The following is a 27,217-nucleotide window of genomic DNA, read 5'->3' on the forward strand; positions in this document are numbered from 1 at the left end:
CCGATCCCTCAGACTCTACTGAGCTTGTCCGTAAATTGTGAGACCTATATAACCTAGAGCTCAAATACCAACTTGTCACGACCCGGATTTCCCACCCTTGGGAGTCGTGATGGCGCCTACTCGTAGAAGCTAGGCAAGCCACGAAATATAGAAAATTCATTCTCTTTCATTTTCAACTCTTTTTAATAAATTGAATTAACAGGTGATCAACATTTAAATAATAGCGAAAGATGAAATTAAGCGGAAGACTTAGACTAATATAATACCAAAATCAGTACGAAAATGCCAACATGCGTCTCTACCCAAAAATCGGTGCCACAATATCCACGGACTATCTATGAATACTACATACAAATGTCTGAACAAGGAAATACAGTCTATCTCGGAAACAAGTGGAAACAGAACATATAAATAGATAGAAGAGAACGCCGGGCCTACGAACGCTTGCATTACTACCTCGGGATCTCTGAGTGGACTGAAGGTTGGCTCCCCAAGTGCTACTGTCCAAATGTTGCTCCGGTATCTGCACATAATGTAGAGTGTAGCATAAGCACAATCGATCCCATGTGCTGGTAAGTGTCTAGCCTAACCCCGGTGAGGTAGTGACGAGGCTAGGACCAGACTCTAGATAAACCTGTGCAGTTATATAATATCCAGCAAAAAAAATAAACAGGAATAAACAATGTAAATGGGAGGGGGTACATGCTACGGGGAACATATCAAATCCACCAGAAGCTAAAGAGTGATAAGAGAGAACAGTTCAAGTTCTACAACAAACAATAATAACATTGTTGCGGAGCGCAACCCGATCCCTTATCATTTAACACTGTTGCGGTGTGTAACCCGATCCATTTATATTACTATTGCGGCATGCAATCCGATCCAATATAACATTATTGCGGCATGCAACCCGATCCAATATAACATTGTTGCGGCATGCAACCCGATCCAATATAACATTGTTGCGGCGTGCAACCCGATCCAATATATAATAATATTGCAGCGTGCAACCCGATCCAATATATAAAAATGTTGCAGCGTGCAACCCGTTCCAATATATTTATATACCTTAAACTCAACCATACCACGAGTCCGGGCAAGGGATCAATAATTAACTACACTATCCCGGTAAGTGAATTCAACAGTAAAAGTATATACGTCCCGGCAAGGGAGAATCAGCTATAACCAATCATAACTCAATCCCTACTCATCTCAGCTAACACCAATACTCAATCATAATTACTTTCCACGAAAATAAACTAAATCCTTGCTCAATATCGAGAATCACCAATTAAAGCATCTGTAGTATCATTTAAGAACACAACAAATATCAATTTAAGACTCACGGTCATGCTCGACACCAACGTATAGATACTCGTCACCATGCCTACACGTCGTACTCAACAAGAAGCAAATAGCAAATATGACACAACTCCTAATCCCTCAAGCTAAGGTTAGACCGAACACTTACCTCGAACCTCCACAACCAACTCAAGCCTCAAACACCGCCTTTCCTTTCGAATTCGGCTCCAAATCAATTATATCTAAACATAATCGGCTTCATAACATCAATAAATGCTAAACAATCCAATTCCAATGCTTAATTATAGTTTTCTAATCATTCTTCCCAAAAGGTCAAAAATTGACCCCGAGCCCGCTTGGTCAAAACACGAGGTTCAGACCAAAACCCGATCACTCATTCACCTACGAGGTGTTAGTGAATAACGCCAAAGCAAGCATCTTAGAATCGGAAGGAAAAAGAATGAAAAAGGATTATACTCACCCATTTAGACATATGTTGTTCGGCAAACAATTATGATTGGGAAAGTATACTCAGGGTAACTGGATCCTGAGTGTCGTCGAGGCTTATGAACCAATTATAATGTCAACTGTATCTCATAACTTTCAATACATTTGTATATTCTGAAAGTATATACAGATGACAGTAAGAGAGGTTTGATAGTTTGAGGCATGATCGGAAGAGTAACTGAGGTCATTCAAGAATGCTAAATGTAAAAAAAAAAGAAGAAAAAAAGAAACATGCTCTCTTTAGCACCTGCTTTGGATAGCTCTTCTTTCTCAAAGTTGACAAATCTTTCAGACTGATGTCCTAGAATATACCAGCTTTTGTCATTTCTGAATGAGCTTTCTAGAAAAAAGAAAAAGAATTATAATTAAGCATCTTTACCATTAAGGAGGAACAAATCTTCTCTGCATAACTCAAACACGACAAATCAACATTCGCAGATTGTGTCCATCCATAATCAATTAATTTAATGTTGTGGATGCACTATTTGTGTCCTTACCTGGCGAGCTAATATTTTCTTAATTGTGTCTGGATCTGCATGTGGTTGCACATTAACATTTGATATTATTGGTATTCTAGGAGTTCTGATCTCTGTTGCACCCAGAGCAGCTTCTAGTCTTGAGAAAGCTGGATTCATAAAACTCAGCTAGACGTACCTGGAACAATCAAAATCCAATGTTAAGATGCGAACAACATTGGCAATTGGCAGCCAAAACAACAACGTTTGGAGAGAAAGGAAATACCGTCATTAGAGCTTTGAATCATTTTGCTTTTGCTTTTACCACTTCCACTCCTTTAAGACCTCCGGAGACTGCATAATTTTCCTGTAAAAATATACAATGTCAACAACAAAACTGGAAAATGCTTAGCCAGGTGCAATATTGCAAAATGTATAATAAATATAATATTAGTCTGGTTATAGAGCATTTGAAAAAAATCACTGGGCATAAGAAATTTGCAATTTGAACTTTGTTGGCTTCATCAACTTCCTCATTAGCTGCATCACACAGTTTGTGGACCTTCTAGGAGTCCAGTCCAATTATACTAACCATTGCACTTTTTCCAGCATCAGCAGCATCCTAAAGGAAAGGGAAAGAGTAGATATTTTAGAGTTCCATGCAAGATATTTTTTTTATCATTGGATTGTTGAACATTACCTAGCTTCTCCTCTTAGCTTGACCAGCTTAAGCCCATCCTCGAAACTGGCAGAGGTAATAGATTAATGGGGACAATAATGAAATTTAAGCACTTGCATTTTAAAGATTGGTAAATACTGAATGATAAGAAAGTAACATCTAATACATACGCAACTCCTAATGTATGTGTTTCCATAAGGTTATGCAAGCCAGGAACTTGAAAGCTCCTGCAAACGCCAGAGCAGTGTATTTGCCGAAGCTTAGACCACATGTGACATCAACTGAATTAATTATTTGCTGATCACCAGTACTTTTGACATCGGCTGCAATAGAGCGAGCAGCTGCAGAAGCCTAGAACACGAATCGCAATCTTACGAATAGACTCATCAACCTGCAATCAAATCAAATAGTGAGCAATATGATGAAAGAGGCAGAGCAATTTAATAGTATGTTTTTAATAACTGACAAAGCATATTTAACTACAAGAAATATGACTACAAAATTTTAAAGTGCCAGTTGGTACCAAAATCACATACTATTTTCACAAAAGGTGAAAGTTGTTACATATCAATTTTCCTTCTTGTTGGTCGTCTTTGTTGTACCAATTTCAGGATAAGGCACACGGTACATAAGTGTCACGACCCAAATCCCGGTCGTGATGGCGCCCAGCACACTACAAGGCAAGCCCGGCCATTATTTAACACTTAACCCAATTTATCAAAAATAGCAGGAAAAAATATTAATTAAGCAAGATTAAAGTACTGAAGATTTTAACAAAATACACAATATAATCTCACTAGGACCCAGTGTCACGAATCTGAGCCTCTAGAATACAGAATATCATCCTAATACATGGTATATCCAAAGTCTAATAATGCGGAAATAAAGAGATAGGATAGGAGGGAGAAGATCAATGGCTGCGAACGTCGTGCAGCTACCTCGATACTCCCAGAGGCTGGATCTGCTGATCAACTGGATCTACTGAGCCTGAGACTGCCCTGGATCTGCACACAAGGTGCAAGGAGTAAAGTGAGTACTCCGACCCAGTGAGTAATAAAAGTAACTACAGTCCGAAGATAAGAAAATCCAGTAAATACACAAAGTAAGCTAAAATCCAAATATACAGCAACATATGGGACTGAGCAGCTAAACACCAGTATAAATACAAATACATAAATGCAATGCAATGCATATGATGGTACATTTCAATACCCTACTGCGGCGTGCAACCCGAGCCATCCATATTTATTTATCGTCGACGGCGCTCACTGGGGGTGTGTACAGACTCTAGAGGGGCTCCTACAGCCCAAGCGCAATATCTTGGTCAGTCATTGTTACCTGACCGGTCAGCCATTGTTACCTGACCAATTTATATCATACAGTGCCATTGTTACCACTGTTCAAGTATATCATCCAGTGTCATTGTTACCACTATTTCAAGTATATCACACAGTGTCATTGTTACCACTGTGTCAAGTATATCACATAGTGTCATTGTTACCACTGTTTCAAGTCACTTTATAATCAGTCCATAAAATAATATAATAAGCCCCTTGGGCATTTACAAAACAGAAGTTCCATCCCGGAATACATTTAAAAATATCATTTAAGTTTTCAACACTTAGAATTATGGATGAGTTTGCAAAACTGCATTTAAAACCTTGGACTGAAATTAAATGATATGCAAATCATGCTAAGCAGTAATATCAATCCTCGAAGGATTTTACAAATCGGCACAAGGCCCTAAACATGGCATCAAGCCCAGTAATATCAATGAAGTATGTGTATCAATCACCAGTATAGTATAAACATCACACGGGGTGGACCAAGTCACAATCCCAAGTAGTATCCGACCCCGCACTCGCCATGAGTGCGTGTCACGCCTCAATATAGCGTTACGATGTGAAAGTCCGGGGTTTCAAACCCTCAGAATAGCATTTACATCTATTACTCACCTCTAACTGGCCGTAGACTAGTCCGCAATGCCCTTTCCTCTTGAATCGACCTCTTCGCGCGTCGAATCTAGTCAAAACCACAACGAATATGTTACAATAGGCTAAGGTAATATAACCCAATCGAAAAGACTCGAAAAATATCGAAAATCCCGAAATTAGCAAAACCCGAGCCCCGGGCCCACGTCTCAAAATTCAGAAATTTTTACATCAATACGACCCTTATCTCGCCGCGAGTCTATACATACCAAATTCACAAAAATCGGAGTTCATTTGACCCCTTAAATCACCATTTAATTCTCTTAAGTTTCAAGCCCTAAACCACTATTTTTGTCCATAAATTACTTGAGTTTTCAGCTCTAATCCATGTATTTAACTTGGAAATAAGTAGAAACAACTCACCTTTGATGCTTGATGAAATCCCAAATAATCCAAGCCAAATGAAAGAAATAAGCCAAATCCGTGTTTAAAAGAATCTGCCCGTGCTTCGTCGAGTTGTACCTTGCACTTGTGCTATACAAGTTGTACATCCTATTAAAATTGTTCCTTGTCGGACACTTTCTGTTTAAACACCCATAACGTCTTGTATAAAAATCCAAATGACAAACGGTTTGAAGATTTAGAAACTAGACTCCAAGATCTTTAATTTGATAGGTTGTACACCATATAAATCTTTATATATCCCGAGATATGAGCTTCTAAATCGGCTCCATGAAATCAGAAAATTTCTGGAGAAACTGCTCCACCAGTCATCTTCAATCAATCATAACTTTCTCTACAAATGTCCAAATTACTGTTTATTTAGCTTTATGGAAACTAAATACAAAGGGCTACAACTTTCGTTTTTGAATCATCTCAAAATTCCTTGTAGATCAAAAGATATAGGTCTCCGAAGTACACTCCACGACTGCACATTGCTGTCCAAAGACAGCTTAGCAGCAGAAATTGCAGCAGCTTTTGTTTTCACTAAAAAGGCTCTAACTCCAGCATACAAACTCGGAATTAGACGATTCTTATTCCTATGAGTCAAAAATAATAATACGAACACAACACATCAATTGAAACTCAATTCGGAGCTCGTTTGCCCAGTTCAATAGCCATTTCGCTCGTTAAACAATTAACTCACATTTCACGTCAAAAACCCATTTGCGACTTGATGAAATTAAACCAAAATTTCCAGATCAGTCCTATAATTCATAATTTAAATTTTGGAAGTCTCGAAATCAAATTTGGATCTCTAGAACTAAAAATGGACCCTTGGATCATTAAATGCTTATGCTCAAAACGACAAAAATCTTCCAAAAACTCTTCCAAAACTTATCCGAGCCTCATGGGACCCCGACCAAAAATGCCAACATAATTCATAACATCATTAAAACCTGCTCAAATCATCAAAACACCTCAAACAATATCAAATTACCCAAAACTCATCGAATTCAAGCCTAAGTTTCCAAAAACTTCCGAAAATACACTTTCGATCAAAAACCTGACCAAACGATGTCCGAATGACCTGAAATTTTGCACACACATCACAAATGACATAATAAAGCTACAGCAATTCTCGGAATTCCATTCCGACTCTCGGATCAAAATCTCACCTATCAACCGGAATTCGCCAAAATACTAAATTTGCCAATTCAAGCCTAATTCTACACCGGACCTCCAAAATTACTTCTGATCACACTCTTAAGTCACAAATCATCCCCCGAAGCTAACCGAATCATCAGAATTCAAATCCGAGCCCTCTAACACATAAGTCAACGTTCGGTTGACTTTTCCAACTTAAACCTCCTTAAAAGAGACTAAGTGTCTCAAACCTTACCAAAATCATTCCGGAATGACTTCAAATTTTGCACACAAGTCACATTCGACATTACGGACTTGCCCCATCTTTCGGAACCACATTCCGACTCCGATATCAAAATTTCCACTTCCGGTCGAATTTTCTCAAAAAACCTTCAAATTTCTATATTTAGCCAAATGACTTCAAAATGACCTCCGGACATCCGAATTCACTTCCGATCGCGCTCCCAACTCCAGAATCACCATACGGATTTATTCCCACACTCGGAATCCCAAACGGACATCTATAACACTGAAATGCCTTTCAACCCAAATTTATGAAATTCTTCTAAAGTACTAACTTTCACAATATACGCCGAAATGCTCACGGGTTACCCAAAACCAAATCCGGACATACGCCCAAGTCCGAAATCATCATACGAACATGCTGGAACTTTCATATCCCAATTCCGAGGTCGTTTACTCAAAATTCTAATCCTAGTTCATTTCTTCAATTTTAAGCTTTCAAAATGAGAATTTCCATTTAGATTTGACTCCAAACTTCCTGAATTTTAATTTGACCATACACACAAGTCAATATACCTGAGATGAAGCCGCTCATGGCCTCAAACTGCTGAATGACGTGCCGGAGCTCAAAACAACCGGTTGGGTCGTTACAATCCCCCACTTAAACATACGTTCGTCCTCGAACGTGCTGAGAACTACACTGAAGTAGTCCAAAATCACTTGTTTAACACATCATGCACTTTCCCATGCTACCACTGCTCCGTTGAGCACATTAGCTCGATAATTCTGTAGATATACTTATTTATTCAAGCAAATAAGCCATTAGGCCCAATTCCAACATCCTGAATTTCCCTGCCAAGCCTGTTTCCATCATACGACCACCATATCAATCTCTACAAGCTGTACCCAAACATGACTGCATAACTTTGCTGAATTCACACTTTGCATCACTTACTCATAGAACCACAATAACATTCTTTAAACATAATGGTCGAAATTCCACGAATCTGATGCTCCCATTGCATCTCATGATCTACACAGGTCTTGCTCTAGTTTTTTTTTTCAACACCGATACGACTGAAGAGATGTGCCGAAATTCACAACCAACTGCTGAATCAACAATTCATTGGATTTACACTCCTGACAAGTTCCATTACCTTGTCCCAAACCAAAGAATGATCTTTGCTCTATAATATACTTCATATAATCAGTTTGCACTGACCCCAAATCTAGTAACCTCGTCTCACCCAGTACGAACTGCTCAGGCAATAAGCCACCTCAAACATAATCAAAAATCCCACAAGGCGCCACAATGTGCCAGTATGTTATCAATTCGAACGCGATACAAAAGGAAGGCGAAATCTAGAAGGAACTACTCAACTTGCACACTAACATAGACTTCCTCAGAAAACAGGGAAACAGAACACATAAAAGCAAATATGGGCACTAAACTGAACATCACACTATTGCGGTATGCAACCCGATCCAAACAACATACCCATGGCGGTGTGCCACCCGATCCACATATAGAACTCACATAAGGAGATATACGTCGAGCTGAATAGCTCATCACATCAAAACACCGAACATCAGTCATAAACACACTAAGGTGCATAATATCATTCCCAAGGAAACAAATAGCGCTATAGGCTACAAACTCAAGCACAACTGAGGTGCGATACATGATCTAAGTCTCATCCTGCTCATATAACATCACCGCTGAGCGGAACCTCAACACATAAGGAATTTACCAAGCCGTCTCACAACTCATACGGTGCAATATATCTTTACATGAATTAACTGACCACGAAATAAGACTGCGACTATCCTTCCATAAAGAGCGCATTGCTGAAATAAACACAACTGGCCTGACGTAAGGCTCACTTCCACATTTAAATCTATCCACCGACCTCAAGTCAATCCTGATCGTGCCAAGCTAGGCCAATAATCTTTCACAGGTCCATAACCCAATAAACAGAGTGCCCTCCAGGCATAAATTCTCAAATGGATGATATTACCAAAATCCTCATACTTGGTTTAAATTTCTAATTAATCAAGTGACTACATGTCACACTTATACAATATTCCTGTGGGACAAGCTCCCACCATCTTCCGAAATAATTAACGGGTCTGCACATCCAAACCACCAGCTGCACTAATGCTGAAAAGCGATCAAGAATCCCTAACCAGGATGCACAGCCTTTCTCACAGAACACCGACCTCAGGTGATACTGACGTCAATACCCATCTTACTCAAAACACTGAAACTCATATACTGCTCATCCGAGATCGTGACATCACAGTCATTGACCAAACTGCAACCTTGGTCCTTACTTCAAATTCCATACCACTCACTGCACCTCACGTGCCAATATACGATAGACGCGATTTCCATCACAACTCTGGAACCGCCGATAGGCTAATACTTCATCACATAAGACTTTCCATTTAACTCACTTCAGGAGAACTATAGAAGCATACAGGCAAATCCTCATAATCGTCGAATATGCCAATCTCTAAGTAGTTGTCCAAGCCACCATAACACTTTCTGGGATCTGCCTACTCATAATAGGCCCTAACAAAAGCATGCTTCAGAATAACATCAATCACTACGACCGACAAGCCTCACATGCATAACTCGATCACGCTGGACGAACCGATCACTGACACCAGTATACCAACTCAACTATGGCTAATCAATCTACTTCCTTCTAATTTATCCTTGATTGCCTTAGAAATAATAATATCTCCCTTTAACACCTAACTTATTTCAACCAAACTCACCCCGAGTGACCTTAAATCACGAGACCATGCTATCTCAAATACCATGACCATTTCATGTCTCTCAAATGCTAAACCGCAAGTCAAAACATCATAGAATATTCTGTGCCTTTCTTCATAAGCTGCTTCAAAAGCTTGACTCTTAACCGTACTTATAGACTCAAAATCAATAGGCACCATACTTTACCTCTTGAATTAACTAGGACCGCTATTGAGAGCCACCCAGCTCTGACTTGGCCCCGAATGCAACCAACTCTACTGAATTTTATAACATATGAATACCCTCTCGATAAAGCACCCAGAGGGATCACTTCCCTCGAAGCCTGCACCTATACGAGGCATAAATCATGAATCTTCCCTCAAGTCTGAACATGAGCCAATAAGGCTAACCATAGCATGCATCCAACAATTCATTTACTCAAATTACCACTCATGGTCCTTTTCCGTAGCTGCAATAACCCACCAATACGCCAATAACCAGAATTCACGCAGGTAATAAACCGTGCAATCAGCTAATCAACAGCAAGCTCCCCAACTTGGCTCGAAGCCATAGATCACAACACATATACTCTATTGCTGTCGTAATATCATGGTGATATTAAACTCACTCCATCATAAGCTCGTGGAAACGCGAATCATCTGGAATTTTAACTCTTCTGCAATTCTTGCATTTACTCACACAACAGCTAAGCCCACTTACTAAGTCCTAAATTTTTCAAAAATTTTGGCAGAGCCTCCTTTGTAATTGGTCCTATCCACCTGCCAGAGAATCACCAAAACCATCCTAACAACACATCCACAACTTGACAAAGCATCACAATGCATATCAATTACATAAATCTAAATTGATACATGGACATGCGTTGCACCTATTTGAATCATAACACATAGAAAATACCCTTCAACCCTCCATTATTGGGCTATTCAACCAAGTAGGAACATATTCTTCCTTTAATATTTTCGACCTTTGAGGTGGTCTCCTTGACTCAACGATTTCGTCATAATACATTTACGGAAGCGATCTCAGCTCCCAGACTTATCTAACTAGGAGACACGAAAAATATTCTTCACGCGCCCATAACTCGGGCTACTCAACAAATCACAATAAGAAACGAATCACTTAGCAGTTCATCTACTATCCAGTAGGCTTCTTCGCCACTACCAAGTCGTACAAATACACCTCGCAACACTAACATACTCATCACGTGGATATCCAACCACCATTCCGGCTAACAAGGACAATAATGAACATATGAGTTCAAAACACTTGCTCACAAAATCAGCACCTCAGTGCTCAAGCCATTGGCAAAGATTTGGCCTCAAGTCCTCCTGACTGGTCTAACTGCAAACTCACAGAGATTACACCTTGCCCCTCGATCGGGGAATCAAAAGCCATCGAGACACGTCTGATACTGAGCGCCCGTTGGTGCATACGATCACGCGGAAGGAATTTCAAAAGTTTCTTTTCAAGCTGAATCGAGGACGCACGATAAGAATTCAAGAATGTGAAGTTTTCCTAAAGGTTCTGCAGCCTCCCGAGGATAAGTACAGACGTCTCCGTACCGATCCGCGAGACTCTACTAAACCGGCTCATGACTCGTGAGACCAAGTAACCTAGGCTCTGATACCAACTTTGTCACGACCCAAATCCCGATCGTGATGGCGCCCAACACACTACTAGGCAAGCCCGACCATTATTCAACACTTAACCCAATTTATCAAAAATAGCGGAAAAAAATATCAATTAAGCAAGATTAAAGTACTGAAGATTTTAACAAATACACAATATAATCTCACTAGGACCCAGTGTCACGATACTGAGCCTCTAGAATACATAATATCATCCTAATACATGGTATATCCAAAGTCTAATAATGCGGAAATAAAGAGATAGGATAGGAGGGAGAAGATCAATGGCTGCGAACGCCGTGCAGCTACCTCGATACTCCCAGAGGCTGGATCTGCTGATCAACTGGATCTACTAAGCTTGAGACTGCCCTGGATCTGCACAGAAGGTGCAGGGAGTAAAGTGAGTACTCCGACCCAGTGAGTAATAAAAGTAACTATAGTCCGAAGATAAGAAAATCCAGTAAATACACAAAGTAAGCTAAAATCCAAATATACAACAACATATGAGACTGAGCAGCTAAACACCAGTATAAATACAAATACATAAATGCAATGCAATTCATATGATGGTACATTTCAGTACCCCACTGCGGCGTGCAACCCGAGCCATCCATATTTATTTATCGTCGACGGCGCTCACTGGGGGTGTGTACAGACTCTAGAGGGGCTCCTACAGCCCAAGCGCAATATCTTGGTCAGTCATTGTTACCTGACCGGTCAGCCATTGTTACCTGACCAATTTATATCATACAGTGCCATTGTTACCACTGTTCAAGTATATCATCCAGTGTCATTGTTACCACTATTTCAAGTATATCACACAGTGTCATTGTTACCACTGTTTCAAGTATATCACACAGTGCCATTGTTACCACTGTTTCAAGTCACTTTATAATCAGTCCAGAAAATAATATAATAAGCCCCTTGGGCATTAACAAAACAGAAGTTTCCAGCCCGAATATATTTAAAAATATCATTTAAGTTTTCAACACTTAGAATTATGGTTGAGTTTGCAAAACAGCATTTAAAACCTTGGACTGAAATTAAATGATATGCAAATCATGCTAAGCAGTAATATCAATCCTCGAAGGATTTTACAAATCGGCACAAGGCCCCAAACATGGCATCAAGCCCAGTAATATCAATGAAGTATGTGTATCAATCACCAGTATAGTATAAACATCACACGGGGTGGACCAAGTCACAATCCCAAGTAGTATCCGTCCCCGCACTCGCCATGGAGTGCATGTCACGCCTCAATATAGCGTTACGATGTGAAAGTCCGGGGTTTCAAACCCTCAGAATAGCATTTACATCTATTACTCACCTCTAACCGGTCGTAGACTAGTCCGCAATGCCCTTTCCTCTTGAATCGACCTCTTCGCACGTCGAATCTAGTCAAAACCACAACGAATACGTTACAATAGGCTAAGGGAATATAACCCAATCGAAAAGACTCGAAAAATGTCGAAAATCCCGAAATTAGCAAAACCCGAGCCCCGGGCCCACATCTCAAAATTCAGAAATTTTTACATCAATACGACCCTTATCTCGCCGCGAGTCTATACATACCAAATTCACAAAAATCGGAGTTCATTTGACCCCTCAAATCACCATTTAATTCTCTTAAGTTTCAAGCCCTAAACCACTATTTTTGTCCATAAATTACTTGAGTTTTCAGCTCTAATCCATGTATTTAACTTGGAAATAAGTAGAAACAACTCACCTTTGATGCTTGATGAAATCCCCCTTGAAATTCTCCCCAAAATAATCCAAGCCAAATGAAAGAAATAAGCCAAATCCGTGTTTAAAATAATCTGCCCGTGCTTCGTCGAGTTGCACCTTGCACTTGTGCTATACAAGTTGTACATCCTATTAAAATTGTTTCTTGTCGGACACTTTCTGTTTAAACACCCATAACGTCTTGTATAAATATCCAAATGACAAACGGTTTGAAGATTTAGAAACTAGACTCCAAGATCTTTAATTTGATAGGTTGTACACCATATAACTCTTTATATATCCCGAGATATGAGCTTCTAAATCGGCTCCATGAAATCAGAAAATTTCTGGAGAAACTGCTCCACCAGTCATCTTCAATAAATCATACCTTTCTCTACAAATGTCCAAATTACTATTTCTTTAGCTTCATGGAAACCAGATACAAAGGTCTACAACTTTCGTTTTTGAATCATCTCAAAATTCCTTGTAGATCAAAAGATATAGGTCTCCGAAGTACGCTCCACGACTGCACATTGCTGTCCAAAGACAGCTTAGCAGCAGAAATTGCAGCAGCTTTTATTTTCACTAAAAAGGCTCTAACTCCAGCATACGAACTCGGAATTAGACGATTCTTATTCCTATGAGTCACAAATAATAATACGAACACAACACATCAATTGAAACTCAATTCGGAGCTCGTTTGCCCAGTTCAATAGCCATTTCGCTCGTTAAACAATTAACTCACATGTCACGTCAAAAACCCAATTGCGACTTGATGAAATTAAACCAAAATTTCCAGATCAGTCCTATAATTCATAATTTAAATTTTGGAAGTCTCGAAATCAAATTTGGATCTCTAGAACTAAAAATGGACCCTTGGATCATTACATGCTTATGCTCAAAACGACAAAAATCTTCCAAAAACTCTTCCAAAACTTATCCGAGCCTCATGGGACCCCGACCAAAAATGCCAACATAATTCATAACATCATTAAAACCTGCTCAAATCATCAAAACACCTCAAACAACATCAAATTACCCAAAACTCATCGAATTCAAGCCTAAGTTTCCAAAAACTTCCGAAAATACACTTTCGATCAAAAACCTGACCAAACGATGTCCGAATGACCTGAAATTTTGCACACACATCACAAATGACATAACAAAGCTACAGCAATTCTCAGAATTCTATTCTGACTCCCGGATCAAAATCTCACCTATCAACCGGAATTCGCCAAAATACTAACTTCGCCAATTCAAGCCTAATTCTACACCGCACCTCCAAAATTACTTCTGATCACACTCCTAAGTCACAAATCATCCCCCGAAGCTAACCGAATCATCAGAATTCAAATCCGAGCCCTCTAACACATAAGTCAATGTTCGGTTGACTTTTCCAACTTAAACCTCCTTAAAAGAGACTAAGTGTCTCAAACCTTACCAAAATCATTCCGGAATGACTTCAAATTTTGCACACAAGTCACATTCGACATTACGGACTTGTCTCATCTTTCGAAACCACATTCCGACCCCGATATCAAAATTTTCACTTCCGGTCGAATTTTCTCAAAAACCTTCAAATTTCTATATTTAGCCAAATGACTTCAAAATGACCTCCGGACATCCGAATTCACTTCCGATCGCGCTCCCAACTCCAGAATCACCATATGGATCTATTCCCAGACTCGGAATCCCAAACGGACATCTATAACACTAAAATGCCTTTCAACCCAAATTTATGAAATTCTTCTAAAGTACTAACTTTCACAATATACACCGAAATGCTCACGGGTTACCCAAAACCAAATCCGGACATACGCCCAAGTCCGAAATCATCATACGAACATGTTAGAACTTTCAGATCTCAATTCCGAGGTCGTTTACTCAAAATTCTAATCCTAGTTCATTTCTTCAATTTTAAGCTTTCAAAATGAGAATTTCCATTTAGATTTGACTCCAAACTTCCTGAATTTTAATTTTGACCATACACACAAGTCAATATACCTGAGATGAAGCCGCTCATGGCCTCAAACTGTTGAATGACGCGCCGGAGCTCAAAACGACCGGTCGGGTCGTTACAATAAGATCTTTAAAATTCTATTTATTTGGATCACTGAATGACGAAAAGTTTGTTCAAGTTTATTCTTTCGACCGTGCAGATACGCAAACAGATATAGGCATCTAGCAGAACAAGTAATATCATATTTGCCACAAGGAAAGATATGTTTACCTCTATCAAAATACCTGTATTAGTGATAGCTTAATAACTCTATATATCTGCTGAGGTACAGGAAGCTAGCCTTGTTGATGAAACAGTAGAAAATTCTTCCTCGTTCCATGGGTTTGTTGTTCTATCGCCAAACTAGATATCATATCACATACTAAAGAATCGGTGACTAATTTTGCAACAAGAACTACACCAGCAGATTTCAGTCTGCATCACCCGTGTTTATAAGTAATACAAATACATGTACAGGGTTGCCTCTGGATGAGGGCTCTACATTCATTAATTTATCAATACCTCTTATAAACCCAAGCTTCAACATCAAGAACTTGATACTTGAAAGATTTGGAAGCCAATAATATCCTTCAAACCATACGGAGCCCCATGAAGAGGACCTATAAAGAATAGAATCAAATAAATGTTTTCCTTTGAGCAAATTCAGAGAAAGCTAATTGTATATGAAGTTTTCTAATTAAGATAAAAAAAACCCGACAGGATTCATTTCTTAGAATAAAGTGAAAAGTGCTGGAATAATGGAGGATGTTGAGAATAGGTAAAATGCTAATAGTAGCAAGGGTATACAAGAAAGGAAGAGGGCAAAGGGGAAGAGAGGAAGGATGAATATCACCCAAATATTTGCCTTTTGAAAGCAGTTGATCGACTTCTTTTGCTTGTTGATATGCTAATTCTTCAGTAATTTTGATAATGGATTCAAGGACAGGACCGTACCTCTGAAGCTCCGGAATTGCACATCATTTTGAGAATCAAATTATTCAATAATAAATAAAGCAGATTACATGAAGGAAATCATTCACTATACCTTTTTAATCTGTCCAAAAATATTTCTGTTAGCACGCTAGTGTAATTAATTTTTCCTTTAAAAGTTGCCCAAGTTCAGCAATTTGATATAACATATCATGTACTCAATTAATAAAATTTAAAATGGCATACATTGGTACAACATAGTTACTTAGTTAATATCTCCTATAAGTTAAAAAGACTAATTTCATTAGTCTTATCTTTTAGGACAACATAAGTAAAACAACTGTACAGATTATTACTGCTGGTGTAAAGGAATCACAATATTTCAAAAAAGAGCAATTAGAGAATGAAATACTAACAAAGAGGGCTCCGGCGAGACAACAGAGACCACTGTTGTAAATTAATGGGAATGGAGACAACTGATCAGCTGAGTAAAATTCTGTACCAGTAACTCTCTTGGTTTTGGATATTAGGAGTGGAAGTTACAGATTCCATGTATTTGTAGTACCTTTGCTTGCTCATTAATTTCAAACTTTGATGTATATCATTCAATGGTGCTTTGCTTGAGCATAAGCAATACCACATATCAGTTCCATATTGCTGGAAGCTTCTATGCTGCACTTCATTGTAGACTTTTTTACATGTCCCTATACAGATAAGTCACCTAAAGGCTAAAGGTATATATAGCTTTGTTGGGCAGGACTAAGCCATGTATATATAGATGACCACATATGCTCAAATGACACCAGTATCCAAGACTTTTAAGTTATTTTCCCAGAAATGCATAATGGAGTTTACTGAGATTGGTAATATCCAAATAAAGTAACTAAATAATAAGAGTATGAAGAATAGAAAATGTTATTAGCTCAAACGTCTCGAAGATACCCTGACAGCATGTGCCTATAGGAGCAATTTGTAAACATGATGATAATCTTTAAGGATGAAACAGAAATCAGCTTCAAGGTCCATATTTCAAAAAGACTGCAGATTTGTGGATTGAATTTTTGTGGTTTTTTCATTTGATAGCCAATTAGCTTAACTTTTCAGTCCCATCACCACCTTTGAACAATTTACCAGCACATATAAGGCTGATCATTTCAAGGGTGATCCTATTGCAACTTTTCTTGTTCCTATTTTTTGTTCAGATATTCTTAATAAATACTACGAAAGCAGGAAGCAAAGCCAATTAAAAAAAGGGGAATACAATAATAGAGAAAGCCTTACCATAAGTATTGATATTGACAGAAAATGAAATCAAAGAGAGAAATCGAGAGTTAACGGAGAAAATACAGAGGTCAAGAACAATTTTGATATTGATGGAGAATTGAAGGAGTGAATAATTAGCAGTTGTTATGCATTGTTAGTTCACTGCCAGCGTAGTCTCCATATTCTAGTGTATGTGTAGGTCAGCAAAATTCCACCGTAAGATTTTAGATCACAATAGACATATCCTGTTCTTCAAACAATTATGATTGGGAAAGTATACTTAGGCGTAACTGGACCCCGAGTGCCCTCGAGGCTTACGAACCAACTATAATCTCAACTTTATCTCGCAATTTTCAATACAATTATATATTCTGAAAGTATACATAGATGATACTAAGAGAGATTTGATAGTTTGAGGCATGATCCAAAGAGTAACTGAGGCCATTCAACAACGCTAACTTCACTCATCTCTACTTTATGACCTTAGAATGAAGCAGTATATATGTTATGTGAGATATGATAGAGTATAATAAAAGGAAAGGTGAAAGAAAAAAAAAACTGCTCTTTTCAGCATCTACTTTCGATTGCTCTCCTTTCTCAAACCTCTGACAAAATCTTCCAGACTGATGTCCTAGAATATACCACCTTTTGTCATTTGTGAATGAGCTTTCTAGAAAAAGGAAAAAGAATTATAATAGAGCATGTGTAGGAGGAACAAACCTCCTCAGTACTGAAAATGTCTTCTAAAAGACAGAAAAATGATGTGATAGTTCACCATTCTTAGATGATATTCTAACCCCTTTGGCTGCTTAAGTAGCGCAGAGAAACACATTGGTAAGAATAAGAAGACATATAACATGATAAACTTCCAGATTCATTGCTAAAGTCTTAAATAGTACACATAGTGAATGTAAGTTGACTAAACAGTGGCAAGTAGAATAACTGAAGGCAGATACATGGAAGGATATTAAATCACCTGTTTTTTTCTAGCCAAATACCTCTTAAAGGATCCATGAGTTGAAGTCGAATTCTGTTGGCTAGGCTCTCCCATAATTGATGGCTTCTCATCATTAATTCCTTTTATTAGTAGCTGATAATTTGTGTACCTTCCATATGTATCCTTGACGTAGAACCAGCTGAAATGCAACGATAATGTAAATTAAAATCCACAATCAATCAGTCAAGACACTGTAAATCCAACCGATCAAATTGAATGGACAATCAATATCCAATTCGAAAGTATCCAGCTCCAAAATTTCACAGGTTGTGTAACCGTTTCGTAGAAGAGCCAAGATTATGTGCAAAACTATCAATATAAGAAGCAAGAAGTTCACCGCACAACAAAGAATTATCAACATGATTTGCATCAACTTTTTGTGATTCTCCAGCCAAACATGTGGGGTACTCCATTTCACACTTAACTTTAGCATCAGAAGACTGCCCTGGTTCTTTGGCAACTTCCACTTCGTAAACAACAAAATGAAAATCAATGTATAGAAAATGCAGCAAAATGCACACAGGTAGATATAATTACTTGGAAGTATGTTCATGAGTCTAATACTTGCAATTTTGTAAATCGAAATAAAGTAGTCAGAAGAGTTTAACTATAATTTAATCAAAATGTATAACGTAGTAGTTTGATACGTTCTGCCCGCTTTATTCCAGGTATATGACATGTCCTTATCTTGTAAAATTTTGGAATGCAAACGCAATTCCTAATCAATAAGCACAAAAAGAAAGTAGAAGTTAGTCACAGTAAAACTAAAATTGGTAAGTATTTTGATACATATACATAAAGTTAGCGATGTTGCTTTTAAGAGACATAAACCCTCCTCCTTTGTTTGGAATTGGGTCCGGTTGGGTTACAGTATAAATGGAGTTCCTTTTGGTTCTTCACATAAGAATCAGCTGTAATAGTTAAGCGAGAATCAATCTTATAGAAAAAAAAATGTTAAAACAACCATCAAGTTTTTCAAGTATGTCACCAAGCAAGTATCTAAATGATATGAATACATCAGCTATAACAATTTTTTTTATTTTCCGTTAGTGAGCTTTAAATTTTTTTCACATGTAGTAGTTATGTTCTAAATTATTGGCATGAAAGAACCTAATAGTATTGATGCAAGAAAATGCATCTGGATTATCAAATAATATTGAAGCAAGAAAAAGAAAGTAAGATAGATGGACAAAATAAGACAGAGATGGAGCAGATTATACATGCCATAAAAACAGTAAAATCAAATAGATACAACATTGAGCTATTTATTGCGCATTAAAAAGAACGATAAAAGTTTAGCAAGGTTTGCAAGAACAGAAGTTAACATTTTGTTATTACATAGTAAAGGTGCAAAAAATATGTTTCAAGATGAATCGTTAAATGAATAATAAGCATACAGGTAATGGTAAAAATACCTCTGTAACAACATCAGAGTAATTTCTGGGACGATGCCAAACCTCAAGCCAATTTGTCATGAATTATATGAGCTCATTACAAGAACAAAACTTGGGGCCATCCAGTGGAACTATTTATGGAAAGCTTTTTGAATGATTTCATTATACACTATATAGTAAGTTGAATGATCATCATCGCTTTCTGTTGTGGCTGGTTGAATTAATAGTTTTACACAATTGGAACTTTTTTCTCTTGATAGCGCTACGTAGAGCTGACCGTGGGAAAAAACAGGTTCGCGTAAATAAACTCCCACGAAGTCCAATGTTTGACCTTGAGCTTTATTTATTATCATAGCAAAACATAATCTCATAGGAAATTGTGTTCTTTTGAAAGGAATAGGCAATTTTTCATCTGCTAATGATAATAATGGTATTCTGGGAATAAATACATGTGTATTCTTAAAGTCCCAAGTGGCAATTTTAGCACTTATAACATATTTTCGAAGATCACAACATATAAGTCGTATACCATTGCATAAACCTTCACATGATTTAAATTTCATAACAACACAACAATACAATTCTTTTTCAAGGTCAATTTGTGGGGAGATAAACCAGCAGGATATAAAGTATGCAAAAAATCTTCATATTGACTTTGATCGTTTGCTTCAATAGTCTCACCAAATGCAACATATGTTTTAGGATCACCAGGAAATTGAGCTATGAGCAAATCATTTATTTCATCAACAAAGTCATTTTTGGTTGTCAGAATTACATGCGAAGTTATAGAGGATGCATCGGAAAAACATGTATGTAGATATGGATAAGTAACTCTAAACAACAGATCTAATGATTGATTTTCAGAAATGAAAGGGATAAGAAAACAATTAGGGATTTCAATTTTGTTATGGCTATTTGTTTTTTCTTGTCCATTTCCAATTCTCATAAAAAATTCACAAAAGGTAGGATCTGTCTTTGCATGCATATTTTCTGATAATCGTAGTTTTTCTAATTGATTCCAAATTTCAGAATATAATAAGCTTTCTTGAATAAAATCTTCTTTTTTCCCACTCCTAATAACCGGGAGAGTTGTCTAAAATCATCACCGAAAATGACCACTTTTCCTCCAAATAGAGCATTTGTATCCATTAGATCCTTCACGAGAATATCAAAAGTTTCTATCACTTTCTTTTTTGCCATAGATACTTCATCCCAGACAATCAGTTTTGCATCACGTATTAAAGCTGCAAGTGCACTTTGCTTACTAATGTTGCAAGAATATTGTTCATCGATATCAATAAAAAATTTAAAGCGGGAGTGAGCAGTTCGTCCTCCTGGAGAATCGAAGCCGCAACACCTGAACTTGTTGTTGCTAAAGCGACAAAACCTTTTGATCGTATAGCAACTAATAAAGTACGATATAGAAAAGTTTTTCCAGTTCCTCCAGGCCCGTCAACGAAAAATGCTCCCGATTTGTTAGAAAATATCCTATCAAGAATGATGTCATACGTTTTTCGTTGTTCAGTATTTAATTTCTCTCTAGAAGTAAATCTTCTTCTCTAACAATGATATTTCTTTCAAACTAACAGTCATTGGTTTCTTTGATAGCAGTTGAAGGTTTAATTTTCTCAGGAATAAGATTATAATCATTAATATCACGTCCCATCAAATGCAAAACATCATTAATATGATTTAAAGTTATAAAACGAATATCTTTAGCATTCATGTTAGGTAGAATCTTAAAATCTTCGGATATTGAATCTTCAAATTGTTTCCAAAGTTTTGCTGGATTAGCGGGATTACAGTACACCAATAATGTTGTAAATAAACGCCTTAAACTATACGGCATTTGATAATTTGTAGCTTCAGACATACATTCTACCAAGTTCTTATCACAGTGTAACAATCCTTTTTTTTTCTACAGCCTCTCTAAATGTATTATAACATTTTCCGTCAACTTTACATAAGTCCTGATATGATTTTGGTCCTCTAACGTTCATCAACAATAATCTAAGATAATATCTTTCTCCTTCTGTTGGATGACATATTATAACACGTCCAATTACATTACGTTGTTTTCGACGTGTCCACATTTCTTCCTTAAATGACCATACAAAGTACTCAGGAAATTCTTTATATAATAATAATAGTTGCATAGCATCTTTATTTGTTCTGTTCATAACAAAGAATTCAGTTAACATTGCTTTTTGAATCATTGGATTACTCAGTACTCTATCAATATTCTCAATACTTTTAAAAGAGACAAATTATTGTCCTTCTAAATGTAACTGAAGATTAAAAACGCTTGGAGTCATTTCACTTATTGGGAAACGAAATAATCGCCACGCAGCTTCTAGAGGCGAAACCCATCTAGCAGATTGATATTCTTTTATTTCATCTATGTTTGTATCTGTATCACTACCATGTATATGAAATGTAATTTTATCGTGTCCTTTGCAAATATATTTGTAAATATATTTCACTACCTTGATATCAGAACAAACTTCAACATTCATATGACAATTATACTTGCATAGCAAAAATGGATTATATGGAACTATCCAAGAATTATCGAGAAACTCACCTCTTACTTCTACAGCTTCTCTGGTTCTTCTCCTTCTGTATATTGGATATGAATTCTTCCCTTTTGATGTTTGTTCAGCAAAATCTTTTGGATACTTGAATTTGCAGTTATTATTTTTCATGCAAATATTTGTAGGATTTACCTTTCCACAAGGACCATGCATCATATGTTTAATAACAAGTGAATATAGATCGCGATCTTTTTTAGAATCAAGCAATTCTGCACAGACAAATTTATCATAAGATTTAGGAGTCAGTAATTTGTGTTCATCAGCAAGTATAATAAGGAAATGAGCATGTGGAAGACCGCGTTTTTGAAATTCTATAGTATACATGAATCCAGCAACTCTTCCAAAGATTTGTCTTTTTAAAATATCTGTCTTTAATTCTTCTACCTTTGCTCTGAAAACTCTACTAACTAAATCAGCTATGTTTTGTACCTCATCAGTTAGTGACAAATGTTCTTTTATTTCTGGCCAAGAAGGATTACAAGTCATTGTTATAAAGAAATCAAGTTTTCCAAAATATTGTATCAATGCGATAGCATCCATGTATCGTCGGTGCATGTCCCTTGGTCACCCTATAAATGTAATAGGGAGGAACATTTTGTTTCCAATTTTAGAGGCTTCCCTTTCACCAAATCTTAAAATATCAAGGAGTCCTTGCAAGACTTTGATTCTAAATAAATCTGGATTAAATGAGAAGGAGTCTAATCTTTGTGTTTCAAGTTTTATATATATATCTACTATAAACTGTTGGAATATTCTTTCACAATGTATCACTTCATTTGTTTCATTATCTCTTATTTGAAATTTATAACAGTAATACTCTCGACATGACACTGTATCTCTTTTTCGTTTTTCTTTTTGTAATGATTCGTCTTCCATATCAAAAAATCCATCAACTGAACATATGTTTGATATACTGCGCAACTGTTCATGTTCACAGTAAGCTCTACGTTTCGTCACATTATTTGTTTGAATAATTTTTTTTATTCTACAATGCCATCCATTTTCACTGAAGGGAAATAATAACGGATATTGCAACGGATCATAACATCCATAATAATAATGTACTAATCGAGCTCCATTACTGTGGGTATAAATTCGAATATATGGTGCAGAAATATCTGTAGAATTTTCTTCAAGCCATAATGCTGCAACCTCTGATGAGCTGGGTAAGTTATATGTCCGTTGATCTAATGGTGAGTGACATTTAAGAGCTATAGAGAAATCAGATAATTGGGGAACATTTAAGAGAGATTTTAGGAAAATAGTGTATGGATTTACTTTCAATATGTCCATCAACTTTTTCATTATTGATTCATTAATTCTTGTCGAACAAGCCATCCTATTAGCTAGTTCATTATCATGATCATAGAAGTACAACTGTAAATTCCTGGGTTTTTCATTAGAAGGAATTAAATCATCTATAAAATGATACATTTGCCCCTGGACTCTAAATGTATAGATACCGCAATTTCTTCTCGCTAGCTCTTTATCATACTTTACACCAAGTGAAGTAAATGCAAACATGTTGTTGTACATTCTAATATAAGTTCGAAAGTTTTCAGATTCTTCAGTATTTCCAAAGTATAACTCTGATAATTCAGGTGGCATTTTATGAGATGTCAACCTTATTGCACCACTGTTGCAGCAAAATCCTGGACTTTCATATTCAAACCTCTTTGCATGACAGTATTGGCAGTGCGGCACGTTTTTTAGAGCAACATGGTCACTTCGTTGCTCTTTAGCAGCCAGACACACCTTTTTGGCCCGGCTATGAACTGAATATGTAAGAAGTATCATTAAAAAAACGAAACACGAAGGCATACATATGGTGGACATTATTATAATATAAAGTTTATGCAAACCTTTGATTGGAACAGCGTTCAAGCAAACAAGAGGCAGTTTAGATGTACCCGACGTGGACCCTTATATATAAATAGTCACAGATTACAGTAATGTACAAACAATATGTTATTCTCAAAGAAAGTATAATCTAAAGGCAGGTTTACCTGTTTCACGAATGATAGGGGGATCCAATATAGACTTTTCTTTTTCTAGATTATCCATCACTGTAGTCGTGCAAGTTTGAAGACTGGCAGCTAGTAAATAGAATAGCCAAGACGTTTACAACCATACAGTGAAGCCGCATTAGATACAAAATAAAGTGTAAAACATCATGTGGTATTTTTGTATTTTAGTTTATAGGCACATATAAGATAAGTAAGATATCATACTCAATCTCCAAGCAAAATTAAGAAGCATCCTTGTCCTAATAATATATAGTGTATAAACATGAGTACAACAATATAACCTTTTTAACGAAGAGAAGGATATGGTTACCTGTTTCACAAATGATAGGGGTATCCAATATACCCTTTTCTTTTTCTAAATTATCACACAATGTAGTCAGGCAAGCTTGATGTTTGGTACCTGGTAACACAACAGCGAAGGCATTTAAAAACGTACAGTGAAGCTTCAACAGGTGCTAAATAGAGTGCAATAGAGCACGTACTATTTGAGTATTTTAGCTTGTAGGCACATAAGATAAATAAGGTATTATACTAAGTTTTCAAGCAAAATACATAAGAACTATTGTATTAATAACATATGGTTTCTAAATATGAGTATAACAATCTAACCTTTTTCCGCAAGGGAAGGAGATTCTAGTATGGTAAGAGCAGTTTGTTTTAGAAATCCTGTTTTGTCCCAAGATGATGTTGCCTGCTCTGGGACAGCAACAATCGGACTTTCAAAAAGGCTGTGCTTTGCAAAATTTTGTCTTCTCATACGTCGTGATAGCAACATCACTTTCCTTCTACGAGTAGATATATGGCTCTGCGTATCACGCCGTTTGAGCTGCATTGCAGCCTTCCTTTTTTTTTTTTGCGTATGAGTACTTGTTTGGTTCTTTGGAATCCATCAGTTTATGGTAGTTCAATTTTCCTTTTCACCTATAAATATTTCTAGCAGAAGTTTTCATGAGATGTTTAAAAAATAAATAAATTATATTTTTAATATCACGAAACACATTATCTATTAAATATTCTATCTAGGAGACCAAAAAATGGCATACTGATCACTGAGGGCTCATGTCTCAGAGACATGTCATACATCACTGGCAAATAAATTGGCTTTATATTAATTTGTATATCCTTAAAAATCCTCATTAATGGTTTTGGTTATGAAATCATCCTAGTAAATCCAACAAAGCGTTCATTTCAACATCTTCTTATCTTATTATTATTATTATTATACCTAATACCAGCCTGAATCCTTGTCCAGTATAGTCATCATAAGTATATGTGTACCTTGCAATTGAACAAACAGAGTAAAAATATTGTTCTTTAAAATTTTAAAGCTATTTGGAGCAAATAGACTGTCATCCTCTACATTATGAAGGGCCCCTTCTTTATGCTTTATTTATTTTCAATAATGGCTGTTCCGAAACTTATATAGCCAGAACAGCCCCCGATGTAAAACCTCTACTACTTGTCTTTCTTAACTTTTAGCTAGCACATTCTGCGTTAAAGAACTCACATAAGATAGATTCTGGATCAACACCTGAACACAAATTCCCAACGTTCTTGAAATATGATAATTTTTGCAGCAGCATTTCATATGAAAATTTGAAACAAGATCAAACCTTTAAAGCAAGAACTGAGTGAAACAAAACAAACTACTATTGAAAAGAGACAATGATAATCATCTATGAATGACAAAAAAGCATTTGCCATAATAAAGTTACAACGTTTATCGGCTTTAAAAAAACTTGTAAAAAGTTAAGATTATACTTTAGCCTTTGACAGACCCAGGTTGACATAGGAGAGACCAGATAATTGCTACAAAGTCTTCTTGCACTACATTTTCAATTGTTTTGATCAAATAAAGCCACGTTAACTCTTTAATGTTGAGGCTACTATGCACCACCCAAAAAAAAATTGATGCCAGAAATCCGTTAGAAGAAGAACATGAATAATACCAAGAGGCACTTTAAGCTAGCTAATATCGACTTTGAAGAATTCGTTCAGCTCTTTCTCTTTGGCTATCGAATTATGATTAGTGTTGTGCCCTTTCATATTGAGCCCAGCAAACAGATCTACATCTATAATTTTTTCTTTAATTCAGGAAAGAATCCAACTTGAGACTTTGCGTTTATATAAGCAGGCATGGGTTAATCCTTTTGCTGCTAATTCTTCATTCTAGCAGTCAGCTCTCTCTCTTCTAATTATGCTTTCATTTGCTATTTCTGTTTATCTTCTTAGTTGATTTAAAGCGTTGGGCATATATGTTAAAAAATTATGAGTGCATAAAATAAGTATATGCATGTAACCTATTGGAAAGCGAGAATAATGTTTCATCAAAAATTAATTTTTTCCTTTCTATGTTCTATATCAAGAATTCAAGATACTACCATACCTAAATAGCTATTTAGTAGTTTATACTGCTAAAACAACATCTTCTTCTACTCATTCTAAATATCCTCTTCTACGTAAGTGAAATAATAGGACTTTGAGAATATTTATCGGCTTTTACAGATTCAGCAGCTAATCGATGTGAACAAAAAAATAAACTTGATTGAAATTTCTCTCCTTTTTGAGAAAAAAATACAAGGCATGGATAATTTAGTTCAATTTGTACTGTCTAATTGAAAGCAAAAGCAGTTGTTAGCATTTTATCGTAGGTATCCCCAACTATTTCACACTCGAGAAATTAAACTCAAAACAATAGTAGAAATCTAAAAAAAATGCCTAATTCATTCAAGAATTGCCTCAAACACCTAAAAAGTAAAATCGACGGACAGATTAAATTCTCTGAGCAATAAATCCCTAGCGTGCCATAAAGATTAAATAGAAAAACATGGGCGAAGAAGAAGAGGAGGAAAACTCACAAGAAACAACGATCCAAACGGGAAAATTCACAAAAGTGCAAAGATAAGATCAGCAAAGCTTTTCTGATAATGGTGATACTGAATTTGCAATAAACTGGCTGTTAACCTTTTGATACAAATAACCTGCATCTGCCAAGTATCTCAAAGAGTTGCCTGCATGATACCGATAAGAACAAGAAGAGTGAGAAGAGAGAAGCGAAAGAAGAGCCTGTACAGTGCGGTGATTGCCAGGTTTTGAAGTGAAACATTAAAAATTAGATGAAAAGACAAAATTATCCTTGAAGTGTGAAGCAGGCATGTCGTCCAGATGTGTGCTAAG

The 27,217-nt window shown here is 36.7% G+C and overlaps 1 protein-coding gene across 38 annotated transcripts; it reads right to left on the reverse strand.

Moving 5' to 3' along the window:
- Window positions 1–230: 230 nt before the first annotated feature.
- Window positions 231–27,217, reverse strand: LOC107786932 (uncharacterized). Of its 38 annotated transcripts, XR_012694768.1 has the most exons (20): window positions 26,899–27,217; window positions 24,650–24,961; window positions 24,351–24,440; window positions 24,020–24,109; window positions 22,004–22,222; window positions 15,358–18,164; window positions 12,442–12,508; window positions 11,424–11,489; window positions 4,899–4,965; window positions 3,882–3,947; window positions 3,480–3,616; window positions 3,114–3,334; window positions 2,965–3,009; window positions 2,857–2,886; window positions 2,551–2,631; window positions 2,307–2,463; window positions 2,057–2,149; window positions 1,784–1,923; window positions 1,472–1,544; window positions 231–523 (listed from the first exon to the last, which is right to left on the reverse strand). XR_012694768.1 is itself a non-coding variant. In XM_075221484.1 (6 exons), the coding sequence occupies exons 2-6, from the start codon at window positions 24,870–24,872 to the stop codon at window positions 22,213–22,215; spliced, it is 711 nt and encodes a 236-aa protein (XP_075077585.1). In that variant the 5' UTR covers window positions 24,873–24,961; window positions 26,899–27,217; the 3' UTR covers window positions 22,085–22,212. The 38 variants fall into 38 exon arrangements, 6 of the variants coding, with proteins under 6 accessions (XP_075077585.1, XP_075077582.1, XP_075077583.1 ...); XR_012694763.1 differs by lacking the exons at window positions 1,472–1,544; window positions 1,784–1,923 and having other exon boundaries at window positions 15,358–15,455; window positions 18,027–18,164; XR_012694761.1 differs by lacking the exons at window positions 1,472–1,544; window positions 1,784–1,923 and having other exon boundaries at window positions 15,358–15,455; window positions 18,005–18,164.

This window comes from Nicotiana tabacum, chromosome 9, assembly GCF_000715075.1.
Source record: "Nicotiana tabacum cultivar K326 chromosome 9, ASM71507v2, whole genome shotgun sequence".
Classification (NCBI taxonomy): Eukaryota; Viridiplantae; Streptophyta; class Magnoliopsida; order Solanales; family Solanaceae; genus Nicotiana; species Nicotiana tabacum.